Source organism: Globicephala melas, chromosome 2 (assembly GCF_963455315.2).
Source record: "Globicephala melas chromosome 2, mGloMel1.2, whole genome shotgun sequence".
In the NCBI taxonomy this organism is placed as follows: domain Eukaryota; kingdom Metazoa; phylum Chordata; class Mammalia; order Artiodactyla; family Delphinidae; genus Globicephala; species Globicephala melas.
In genome coordinates, this window is record NC_083315.2 from 79449092 (window position 1) to 79462722 (window position 13631).

At 36.2% G+C, this 13631-nt stretch overlaps 1 protein-coding gene across 1 annotated transcript in view; it reads left to right on the top strand.

The window, feature by feature from the left end:
• The window catches only part of WDR72 (WD repeat domain 72), a 189700-nt gene that overhangs the window by 19695 nt on the left and 156374 nt on the right, over window positions 1-13631 (top strand). The window contains exons 9-12 of the mRNA XM_030878732.2: window positions 3541-3682; window positions 4303-4548; window positions 6805-7025; window positions 9531-9726. Coding sequence (XP_030734592.1) covers window positions 3541-3682; window positions 4303-4548; window positions 6805-7025; window positions 9531-9726 — 805 coding nt within the window. The remainder of the gene's footprint in view (window positions 1-3540; window positions 3683-4302; window positions 4549-6804; window positions 7026-9530; window positions 9727-13631) is intronic.

The following is a 13631-nucleotide window of genomic DNA, read 5'->3' on the forward strand; positions in this document are numbered from 1 at the left end:
ACCAGGATTTGAATCCAGGCATTTACCACAAGATAACTGTTTTTTTTTTTTGCTTTTTTTTTTTAAGAGTCTTTTTTTTTTAACATCTTTACTGGAGTACAGTTGCCTTACAATGGTGTGTTAGTTTCTGCTGTATCACAAAGTGAATCAGCTATACATATACATATATCCCCATATCCCCTCCCTCTTGCATCTCCCTCCCACTCTCCCTATCCCACCCCTCTAGGTGGTCACAAAGCACCAAGCTGATCTCCCTGTGCTATGCGGCTGCTTCCCACTAGCTATCTATTTTACATTTGGTAGTGTATATATGTCAATGCTACTCTCTCACTTCGTCCCAGCTTATCCTTCCCCCTCCCCGTGTCCTCAAGTACATTCTCTACGTCTGCATCTTTATTCCTGTCCTGCCTCTAGGTTCATCACCTTCTTTTTTTTTTTTTTTTTAGATTTCATATATATGTGTTAGCATACAGTATTTGTTTTTCTCTTTCTGACTTACTTCACTCTGTATGACGGACTCTAGGTCCATCCACCTCACTATAAATAACTCAATTTCGTTTCTTTTTATGGCTGAGTAATATTCCATTGTATATATGTGCCACATCTTCTTTATCCATTCATCTGTCGATGGACACTTAGGTTGCTTCTATGTCCTGGCTATTGTAAATAGTGCTATGAACATTGGGGTGCATGTGTCTTTTTAAATTACGGTTTTCTCAGGGTATTTGCCCAGTAGTGGGATTGCTGGGTCATATGGTAGTTCTATTTTTAGTTTTTTAAGGAACCTCCATACTGTTCTCCATAGTGGCTGTACCAATTTACATTCCCACCAACAGTGCAAGAGGGTTCCCTTTTCTCCACACTTCCTCCAGCATTTATTGTTTGTAGATTTTTTGATGATGACCGTTCTGACCGGTGTGAGGTGATACCTCATTGTAGTTTTGATTTGCATTTCTTTAATGATTAGTGATGTTGAGTATCCTTTCATGTGTTTGTTGGCCATCTGTATATCTTCTTTGGAGAAATGTCTATTTAGGTCTTCTGCCCATTTTTGGATTGGGTTGTTTGTTTTTTTGATATTGAGCTGCATGAGCTGCTTATATATTTTGGAGATTAATCCTTTGTCAGTTTCTTCATTTGCAAATATTTTCTCCCATTCTGAGGTTTGTCTTTTCCTCTTGCTTATGGCTTCCTTTGCTGTGCAAAAGTTTTTAAGTTTCATTCGGTCTTGAAAAAGAAAAACAGAGCTGGAGGAATCAGGCTCCCTGACTTCAGACTGTACTACAAAGCTACAGTAATCAAGACAGTATTGTACTGGCACAAAAACAGAAATATAGATCAATGGAACAGGATAGAAAGCCCAGGGATAAACCCATGCACATATGGTCACCTTATCTTTGATAAAGAAGGCAAGAATATACAATGGAGAAAAGACAGCCTCTTCAATAAGTGGTACTGGGAAAACTGGACAGCTACATGTAAAAAAATGAAATTAGAACACTCCCTAACACCATACACAAAAATAAACCTAAAACGGACTAAAGACTTAAATGTAAGACCAGACACTATAAAACTCTTAGAGGAAAACATAGGCAGAACACTCTTTTACATAAATCACGGCAAGATCCTTTTTGACCCATCCCCTAGAGAAATGGAAATTTAAAAAAAGTAAACAAATGGGACCTAATGAAACATAATTCACTGTTAATGACTATTTTAATACCTCTTGGAGGATGGGTACTTCTTGTGATGGGTACTGGGTACTGTGACGAAAAATCAGAATCACATGATAAGGGGCTTTGAGGGAGTTTTCATGTGAACTAGAGAGGAAACTACTGGAAAGGAGGATGATTGAGGTGTCAAGGAGTGGGTGTGAGCAAGTGAGGAATGGTAGTACAGAAGTGAGCGTAGAGGGAGTAACAGCGTATGGGGAGCATGGGCTGTAGGGGCAGCACATTTTGCTGGGAGGGAGGAGATGTGCTGCGACCAACTTCAGTAACCACCCAGCCTCTCTGGAGCGTCATCCTCATATCAAAATCATGAGAGAGCTGGACTACTCAATTTTAAGGTTCCCAAAGGTTGAGAGAGTTTGAGAAGCCAATCTAACCAAGTTTTATTGTACCATTTCTAACACCTACAAAAATGGTGGCCTTGAGAAGTATAAGACCCCAAAGTGCCTTCTGAATCTTTAAAAAAAAATATTATTCAGAGAACTCACTTCACTGGAACTGTTTTTCTTCAATGCTCTCATTTCTTGGGACTATAGAGGATTACATATCTTGGTCTTGAATTAGTTTCTTATTCTCCTCTCGTCTTAGTTTCCTTATCTCTATAACAGAAATAATAATAAAGTTTATTTACTATGTAGCTTTGTTGTAAGGATTAAATGTAGCAATATTTGGGCCCTTAATATTCTCTAGAGATACATTATAGAATTTTTCCACTAAAATAACTAAGTCTGGACCTTCAAACATGTGTTTTCTGACTAGAAACTATCACTTTCTTAGGCTTCTTTAGTTCTAGCACCAGCAGTTGGCTTTCTTTTCAGGGTGCCTTTTATTCGTACATCAAAAGAGGGTTTTGTTTTTGTTTTTCTAATCACTTAATCATTTTGATCCCTTGTGTGTAATCTCTATATACAGGTCTGCCCAAAGAACCTCTACACTGCACTGAGGTACTAGGGAGATTCTGAACCCATTCACTAGTGAAAGTGTATCTTTAAGAGCTCTGGTACCCAATATTCATACTGTGCCACAACAAAACTATATATTTATATATATAAATATATTTATGTTAATTATAACTTATACATTTATTTTTACTAGTATCTATCTATCTACCTATCTATCTATCTATGTAAGTTATGAATTCATTTTTCTTTGTGGCCATTTGGGAAGTTTAAAATCAAGTATGTTAAATCTGAAAAATGGTCAAAAGAAAGTAGAAAGCATAATAATACCACAAAATTACCACACAAATATTAGTTTCTGCTATTTTAACTGACAATTGGAACTGAAGGGATCATAAAGAAATCAGACCTCCTCAGTGGACAGTACAGCACTGTCATCAGGACGTGGGCTCGAGTCAGAATTACTGGGCTCAAAAGCCCACTGCCATCTATATCACCTTAAATAAATTAACCTCTTTCCTCTCAGATTATTCATCTGTAAAATGAAGACAATGATAGTACCAACTTCACAGGATTATTGTGAGGACTACTTAACTGAATACATGCAAAGACCCTAACAGTATACGTAATACATACACTGAACATGTTCAATAAATGTTAACTATTCTTATTAACTCTCTGAAATCTAGCTGATGACTTTGCTTCTTATTTCATAAAAACTTTTTTGTTTTGAGTAAGAGGACTATTTCACTTAATTTACTTGAAATTTTTTAAACAGTGGGAAATAAATGGAAATAATTTAGTTCATCTATGAAGTCTTGTCCCTTCATTTAAAAACAGTGGCTGCCATTATATAGATTTTTTTGAAGATATTTTTTCTACATAAATGCTAACTTTTTTATTTGGACCAGAGCCTTCCCTTTGTTATGGGCTACATGAATGAAAGGAAAGAGCCTTTTTATAAGGTACTTTTCTCTGGAGAAGTCTCAGGAAGAATTACTTTGTGGCACATCCCTGATGTTCCTGTATCCAAGTTTGATGGTTCTCCTAAAGGTAAGACAATTTCTATTTCTAATCACATGTCTTCTGAGAACTACTTTATAATTAACTCAGTGTTTTTTTTTTAAGTTGAGTAATATGAGTCAACAAACAAGAAAAAGTTCTCATGTACCACTATGCATTAGATACTAACATAAAAGTAGTATAAACATGATGCTTATAGATCTTATACAACAATGCAACAAGTGTAATTCAAATTAACATCAACTTAACATGAATGATGTTTTATTGACTTGAAATGAATGTTGACAATATGAATATAGGATAGACTGATAGACCATATTCATATTTTTGAATTTGTCATGTCCATATCCTGTACCCCTTTTCAACCAATTTCTCTATTCAAAAGAGTTTCTCCATTCTTTTCAGTTGATTTAAGTCTAAAATGAATGCACTAATACACATCTATTCTTCCGAGGCTCCTTGAGGGAGAAAGAATCAATAAAATAGCATTTGGAGTGAAAGCAATGGATGGCAGAACTTTTCTGCCTATAACATACTATTAGGATGGCAAAAGAGTCTCCATGTTCCCCAAAGTATGGTGCCTTGATAATGTTTTCTATATCTATAATGAATTTATAAACCAAATTTTCCCTTATGTGTTTTCCTTTTAGAGATACCAATAACTACCACCTGGACCCTTCAAGATAATTTTGATAAGCATCATACCATGTCACAAAGTATTATTGACTACTTCTCTGGTTTTAGAGATGAGAATGGAATTGCGGTTGTCACTTCATCAGAGTATGTTCCAAGCCTTGATAAACTAATATGTGGCTGTGAAGATGGGACAATTTTCATTACACAGGCTTTGAATGCTGCCAAAGCAGGACTTCTAGAAGGCGGTTCTTTACTAAAAGGTCATTGAATTTTATTTGACCCTATTTATTTAATTTACCTAAGCTTCAACTTTAATAAGCTATACTAAGAAGATTGCTGAAGCTTAAGAAAATTACAGGCATTTGCTAATAAATTTGTACATGTTTTAATGTTAAAGTAAAACGCACATATAGGTTTTTTTTAAAAGTCAAACAGAAGGTTATACAATGAGAAATACATTTCTCTCCTTCTTTGATCTTCCAGGAAGATCACCAAAGGCAAGTGCTAATAAGTTTCTTTATACACTTTTTGAAATTTCCTATGCATATATAAGCATATAACAAAAGAGCAGTACACATTTTTAATTATATTATAAAAATAGAACCACATTCTACACACTTTACTAAAATGTCCTTAATAAAATATTTTGAGCACATTCTTTATGACTTAATTTTAAATGATTAATAATGATTGAATTCTAATTTAAAAAATCTCCTATGATGGGTGTTCAAGTTTTTTCTTGTCTTTGGCTACTATAGACAATGCAGAATTAACTATCTTTGCACATATATGTAGGTATATGTATAGTATTAATTTCCAGGAGTAGAATTACTAGATCAACCTTTATGTGTATTTTTAATTTTGAAAATATATCTTAAAATGTTCTCCAAAGTACATCAATATACATGTGTGTCCACTAACACAGATGTATGAGAATGCCTTTTCCCCCAAGCCTTAGCCAACTTACTGTGCTATTCAATTTTTTAATATTTGCCAATCAGGAGAAAGTGGTATCTTCCTGTTTTAATTTTTAATTTTTTTGGTAATGAAATGTAAATGTGTTCTTATATATCTTTGTGCACTGCAACAGTGAAAATCTCTTAAATAAAGACCATTATGCAATAAGTTGTCTTATGTAAAGGAAAGAAATATAGGAGGTGATTGAGATTTGGGGCTGTGTAGGTAAATTTGTATACCACTTTTCATTGTATGGACCCTACTAGACTACAAGGTCCTGACAGACCAAATATCAATTAAAAAAAAAAAAAATACGAAACTTGTTACATTGCCTATTGCTGTTCTCAGCTTACTTTGGCTACTTACTAAATGTTCTAACTTTTCAGTGATTCAGTGATCGACTGAAATAGAGGAGTGAGTAGCAATAAAGCAAGGAGAGGTAATACATCACTTTACATCTCAATGGCTGCTGTTAAAAGTTAGTAAAAAAGCTTAAGACCTTAGCATATTTTATCTAGGCTGATTTATCTTATTCTGAAAACAAGCAGAAACCTACATTTGATCTTTAGCATCTGAATTAATATTCATCTTGGTTTGCTAGTGGATATAAAGTGAGAAGGTACCTGACGGAATAGAAGTAATAATGATTCTTTGGGACTCATTTTCAGTGTAAATAAAGAGAGTTTGTGGTCTGTGGTCCTCTCCAGTTTTTTTAGGTTTAGCTAATAATGAAGGAAGAAGCAGTGTGGAAACTGGGTGTCAGTAAGCCTGTGTTCTAATACAGCTATGGTATGAAACACCTAGGTTCCTACCAAGTGCCAGTGCTAAGAAATTATGGACATTATTTTATTTACTCCACACAGTAGTCTTGTGTGAAGTAAGTGCTGTTATTATTCCCACTTTTTCAGATGCAGTACCTGTGGCTTAGAGGGAAAAGGCAAGTTGTCCACAGTGACACATCTAGTAAGTGATAGACCGAGAAAAACAAAGCCAGATTTGTTTAACAGCAAAGCTGTGCTCTTAAATATTATGCTGTGTTTCTTCACACTTGGATTCAAGCCACTTAACCTCTCTGAGCCTCAGATACTTTTATCTGTAAAACAAAATGGTGGAACTAGGTAATCTGTAATATCTTTTAAAGCAAAAATATTCTGTGAAACTTTGCTTTTCTTTTATACTAGACTTGGTCATGCTGTTTTAAAGGACAGCAGTAGTGTTCTGAGATTATTTTTATAGAGACAAAATGTATAAATTGTTCACTCTTTTAGAACAGAGTTTGCTATTTCATGGCACTGGAATTGGTAACTTGCTAACATCCTTAAAGAATTAATAGACTTTGAACAACCAGATTTAGTGCTCCATCAAAAGCATGACCTGGCTTATAATAGGCACTTGCCTTTTGAGAGAATCCAAGGTTGTTCATTAATTTTCTTAGTCAACTGCCTACCTTTAATTATATGTAGTTTCCTTACATTAAAAATTTATAAAAGAAAATCTCTGGACTATTTCTTGAACAAAAATAACTCTTTTTTATTATTTGGTGTTTGGTTGTTTTCCAGGTTCCCTTCCTCAGAAAGTTCTCAAAGGCCATCACCACAGTGTTACTTCCTTGCTTTATCCACATGGTCTCTCTTCAAAATTAGACCAAAGTTGGCTGGTGTCTGGGGACCAGGACTCATGGGTCATCTTGTGGGATATCTTTACTGAAGAAATTTTGCATAAATTCTTTTTGCAAGCTGGTATAGTAATGAGTCTTTTGATGTCACCAGAGAATTTCAAAGTAAGTTAAGATAAAGAGTGAAACATAATACATAAATTTAAGTTATACATATAACATTTCAAAATGTTTAAAAAATGTAAGGAAAAATAACCCATATTTCCACAGAAAAGAAAAAACCATAATATAACTGGATGATTTTTATGAATTCCTTTCTTATATTTTATGCGTTTTATTATTTTTACAGCTTATACAGATAATTTGGTTCTAAAGCAAAGGTCTCATCAATTCTTGGCTTTACAAAAGTCAGTTAATTCTCTTTAAGTACTTATACGTTTGTTCTTTTTTTTTTCCTAGTTCTACATCTTAATTTTTAATGGAATTTTCTTTTTAAATAAAAGTAATGGACACTCAATGGAAAAATAAATATGTAGGAACTGTAAATTAAAATTAACTTTTGCCTTCAACAATTTAATAATAATGATAGTTACACTTTCTTTTTCTTAAATAGATTTTTGTTTACTCTTTCATTTATTTAACAAATGACGAGCTTTAACAAATTTACGAGCATCTACCTTGTGCTGAGCAAAGGAAATACTTTCAGGTATAATTTTCTCATGCAATGTCAGCTTAAATTCAGCTTTCATAAAGCTGATATCTTTGATAAAATATGGACAGCCAAGTTTTGAGTTTTCTGAGTTTATAAGCTAGTTGATTGACTTGTAAACATTATTTCTCCATAGTAATGTTATGAAAAATCAGTTCCAAAGTAAAATCAGAGAAAACTTGCACTGTATTTTTGTAGTAAGAAAAAATGAAAGCAGTATTTCAGGAACAGAAATGATTAACCAAAACAGTAAAACAAAGTTAAGTGACCCCTCCCCCCCCCAAAAAAAAAACCTATGTGGTGATTTGGGATACCTTGATATATCTTTTATTCCTGAAGTTCTCCCTTTTTCAAAAAAAAAATTTTTCTCTCAGACCCAGGACCGTAGTCCAAGTCAGTTCCACTCCTGACCCCTTTTACTTCTGCCTCAGTCATAGATGATTTAACTCCAAGGATCAGGACACATTCAAAGTCAAATAAAAAGGGAGTTTATTGAAAGGGCACAAGGGGCAATCCCTAGGCATCCAAGACAAAGCACTAGAGCAAGGACCTACAGTGGAACTTAAATTCAGAAACCAAGGTTACTCTTTGAATCCATTGCTCCAAAATGGTCTGCTTTTCTGTGATTGCTCCATTCTCTTGCCTCTTCCTATGATTTCTTTTAGCTTTACAATTTCAAACTCCTAGAAAAGAGAATCTGATTGGCCTAGTGTGGGTCTCTAGTATACGTCTACTCCTGGCCATAGGATCTGTGTTCACGTGTTATGTGTGTTCTCTTGTGTTGTAGGTGTGTGTGAGTTTCCTGAAGTACACTGGGCTGTCTATTCTAGAGACTGGGGGTCAGGAAGGTTCTCCAAGAGGTAATAGTTGGGGGGCAATGCCATCTGTGCCCCATTCTACAAGTCCAGGCTCCCCATATATCACACCTGCCATTTTGTGATCCCCCCTCCCCCCCTCAGAATATCTGTAGTCTCCTTTACAAGTATTAGGAAAAATAACAAGTTCTCCAATGCCCCACAGAGAGAGGTCAGTGATGGGTACTGGGAGATTCTTCAGGAACCCTAGCTGATGCTTTTAACATAGCAGACGAAAGTCTGGCCAGGTGCCTTAGTCAAAGTAGGAGCATCGACATAGCAAGATGGTTAGAAAAGAAAAAAATAGCAGAGGAACTACCCACTGCCCCTTCTCACCACACCCCAGCCATACCCACTGATGGGCTGATCAGTGCCTGGACCTCGTGGTGAGGCACAAAGCTGCCCTGTAACCCTCTCCTAGATGAGCCTCAGCGGCACCCAGCAAGAATAGTCTTTGTCCTAAACTATGCTGAAGGTAACCACATGCTGACGTTCTTGAAAGTATCTTAAGAATCTTTGTCCTGTGAGACTATTTTTGGTCCCTGTGTCTTTGAAGCTGTACATTCAGTTGGAACTATCTAATGCTTACCTCTTTTAGATTGTGTCTACACTGAGTTTCCTGTTTGGATGAGAATCTGTATAGTTCTGGGAACAGCACCAAATCACATTTTGAGGCTCTAAGTGGAAGATATCAGCTCATGATACCCTTGGGCCTAAGCTTGTGTCTACAAATAGCTTCTTTTTGTGGCAACAAATTAGTTCTGGGGTTTATTTTATTCTGCATTATTTCCGATGTCTGCCTCGCTGCCTGAATCTGCTGAGTGATGATCAAGTCCTTCATTTATCTTATAAGTAGATCTGGCCTGGAATTCTCCTCTTTACTTGTGTCTTTTGACCTTCCTAATAGGTCTTTGAATTTAAAATCTACTTTGTTTGTAAAGCTCCCCTGTGCAGTGTTATGTGGAGAGGTGCTAGAGAAAGCAGAACTGTCATTTTGTAAATGGGATTTTAACAAAAACTTATGTTACTAGGGGGGAAAATCTCATTTAATTTTAAAGAAAGCATTTGACTATTAGCTTACAAAGAATGCCATTTTTTTTTTCATAGCTACGAAGTCATCAGGTAATTTGCTGTGTGTGCAGTGACCATTCCGTGGCTCTCCTTCACCTTGAGGGGAGGAGGTGCCTCCTGAGCGCCCGAAAGCACCTTTTCCCTGTGAAGATGATAAAATGGCATCCCGTCGAGAACTTTCTAATTGTTGGATGTGCAGATGACTCTGTATACATCTGGGAAATTGAGACAGGTAAATTGAAATTTTACCCCTTTTCATCCTTTATATCTTTATGCATCAAAGCATTTGGCTGGGTGGAGAGTTCCAGAAAAGACATGGTGATGCCCTCACTTGCTTTTACCTTTGGTTGGGCTGCATTTAATGGCTTCGTTTGAAGGTGTGTATGGAAAATAAACACAACAGCCCAAGTCAGATCCTAACCCACTGATGATTACCTGACAGAGCAGTGCGCAGGAACGAGCCGGATATTTCTGGAAGCTATAAATAAAAACATAAGTTATCTAATTTAATTATTAACAAGAGAGAAATTTAGTGTCCTACTACTAGTCTCAGTCATTGAATTCTGCTTTCTTCAGCATACTCACCATCTCAGCAACATTTTGAGCTAATTGTTGATCAGTAATCATGGAATATAATTAATTTCAAAACTCCAAAATGTTGAGTCAGAGAAACTGAAAACTGAGTGGTTCCATTGAACTTTTGATGTCAGAGCATAGAGAATGTATAGTTTGAACTTTGAAGTTTTTCAAAAAGTTTTACTGTATAACTTAAGATTGAGAGTAACACATTTCAGGCCAATGCTGGGAACAAATCAAATAAAGCGAGGTAATGAATGAATGTGAGTCAAGGGAGTGCCCTGGAGAGTACATTTCACTGAAACCATTGCATGATTTGTATTGATTAATCAGTGGTGGCTTTATGCTGGGCGTTGTGAACAGACTGGATAGCTTATAATAGTTTAGAGCCATACTTCACCAAAATAATTGCTTCACCAAAATAATTGCTATTTTCTTTACATTTGACTTTCATGTATTAATGACGATGGTACACGGAGGATGCAAAATAATACCACCTTACATTTGTGCTTTGCTTTACAGCTTTGATGGGCCTCATGCTTATTTCCCATTAGATTATCACAACTTCTGGGGTAGGTAGAAGCGGTATTATACCCCATTGCATGGTATTATACCCCATTGCATGGATGAGGAATTTGTTGCTCTGATCTGTAAGTGTGCTAGGTTACACACTAGTATAACCCCTCCCCGTTGTTCTTTGCACATATTCACAAGATTAAGAGAGTTTAGAATTCTTAGGTAATCTATCAACCTGAGTGATGATTGAGTATAATGGATCAAATAGGTTCTAATGCCTGGACTTGCCTCCAGGACCTGCAAGCAAAAACTGTATGATCTTGGACAAATAACTTGGCTTCACTGCTTGTCAATTTGCTCACCTATGAAATAGGAGTAATAATACTTGTCTTCCTATTAGGATTAAATTAACAAATACCTACAATTCTTGTAAACAGAGCCTGTAGATGCCAAGTCTTTAGTAAGAGTTAACTATTATTAATATTATTTAAAAATGCAGCAAAATCTTGATTTGTGCTAGTGAAATATGAATCTGTAAAACACATACACTTATAAATGTGTGCAACTGCATTTTTTAATGGTTATGATAGCGTGTATGTATTTATTTATTTATTTTAACTTTTTATTTTATCTTGGCATATAGTTGATTAACAACATTGTGTTAGTTTCAGGTGTACAACAGAGTGATTCAGTTATACATATACATGTATCTATTCTTTTTCAAATTCTTTTCCCAATTAGATTGTTACAGAATATTGAGCAGAGTTCCCTGTGCTACACAGTACATCCCTGTTGGTTATCCACTTTAAATATAGCGCAACTGCATTGTCTTTAATTGTGAAATTGTAAATACTTGCTAATCAAACATATTTTTTCCTAGAAAATGGAGTCTAGCAAGAATAAAAAATATCTGGGCACTCATAAGTGTTTATGGTTCCATTGCCCCACCAGGACACCTTTCAGGCTATGCAACTTTTAATTTACCTGTTCCTGATGGGGCGGGCAGTAAAGAAGGGAAGCCAAACCACTAGTACTTCTTGAAACCATATTTATTCCCACGTCGTATTTTAATTGTATTATTTCTTTTTATGCTCCCAAGATATATAACCAAATGTAGAACAGTTGAAAAATACAGAGAAACATAAAAAAAATCCAAATAATCCTATCCCACTGCCTAAAGATAGCTGCTATTTATATTTTGATCTACTTTCTGTCAGACATCTTTCTATGTCGATAAATAGATGTCTATATTATATTTCAGTCACAGTCCTGGCCAGAAATTGAAGTCAACCCAGCTGGGTTAAGTAAAGAGACTTTAAGGAAAGGACTCTTTATAGGGATGTGGATAGGGATTAAGGAACAGACAAGGAGTGGATAGTGAGGCCACCACCCAGACAGTAGCAGTATCAGGGAGCTCTTACCACCTCTAGGGCTGAAGTGAAAGACAAGAAAATAGTGGTACTGGAACCCAGTTAAGCTGAAGCCAAAGAGGAGTGGGTACTCCCTGGGATCATGGAAGAGAAACAGCTCCCACCAGAAATGCAGTACTGATACAAAGAGAGAGTTGGAAGAAATTCTCTTCTCTCTCCTTCTGTAGTCACCATCTTCATTAGTTTAATCCAACTGGAAGTCAGAAGGATATTCAGTTCTAGGCATCAGCCAGGGGCACAGAACAGGACACAGAAGGGGATTGGAAGGATGGACTGGGTTGTCAAATGGACAATAATTGACATATTGGCCATTATGGACACACCATACTTAAACTCAGGAATCTCCTATAGTTGGTTATGTGTATTGTTTCCTATAAAAAATAGCTTGTTTTAAAATGGCCATATAAAATGATATGCACATGTTTACTGCCCAGTTAACTTATAGGATATTTATTCCAAATGAAGCTATGAGGCTGTTTATCTCTTGGTGATCTGCAGTAATAGTTTATAAACAACCATAACTCAACTTAAGCTTATAATTGGTGAAAATGTTACCAATAAGTGTATCATTGCCATCACATTTGTGATGTGCCTCTTCACTTTTTCAAAGCATCCTCCCCTTGATAATCTCATTTGAGCCCCATGACACTCTGGAGATGGCTGACAAGTAAACTACTTACCATACTCATTCCTTTTGAGTAAGTCTATGTTGTTCCTTTTAGTCTGTGTCTGGTATTGGCTTTGTTTTGAGTTGCCTTCAACCTCAGCAATTCCAATTTTGTTTAAAATTTAATGAACTACTTTTTCTTTCTCAAGCTGTATTTCATCTGGCTAAGATATTTCCATTATGTTTGCTGTACTTGATATCTATTTTATCCTTTTTCTGTAAAGGTGGGAAAATCCAGGATCAGGAAGACTTTCCATTTATAGTTTCATAAAGTTAGGAGAAAAAATGCCGGCTAAGACCAAAACAATTAGGCTGAAAAGAGGTCTATGAGGGTATAGAATATGCTTGTTCACTGACATGCCTGGCACATGAATAAATGAACCAACCCAAGTTTTCTTGGACTTCAGTAGACTGAGTACAAATGAGTTCATCTTACCATTGGCCGGTTGCAGTGGCTCTTAGAACGTGGCTGCCCAACTGTAGATAGACCCTTAGCTTTCTCTTCCAAGTCTCCCTTAGGGTTTCTGGAATTCACAGGTGCATATCTCACTTCCTTGTGTAGAAGTCTGTGTATTTTCTACGCCAGCCAATTTTTCTTCTTTTTTTCCTTTTAGCTTTGCTGAAAGGTTCAAACTTGGTTCCATGTGTGAACAGACCTATTCTCTGCTCCATTTTTCCAGCCCTCTGCCTCCTCTAAATACATGGAGGAGAATAAATTGACACTCAGGCATTTATCAGATCTTTCAGCACTAGAGCAACTCCAGAGCTCCTAGAGAGAGAAATAGGAGGTGTCAGCGGGATAAGGATTTGGGGGCAAGAGACCTAGAAATAAAAGGCAGGGGAAGGGGATTAAAGCCAAAGGTAATTAATTCTCAACTGTACCAAAAGCCCACCTTGGCAGAAGGTTGGGGGGTGGGGTATAGGTCAGTCCCTGTGCCACCTTCCTCC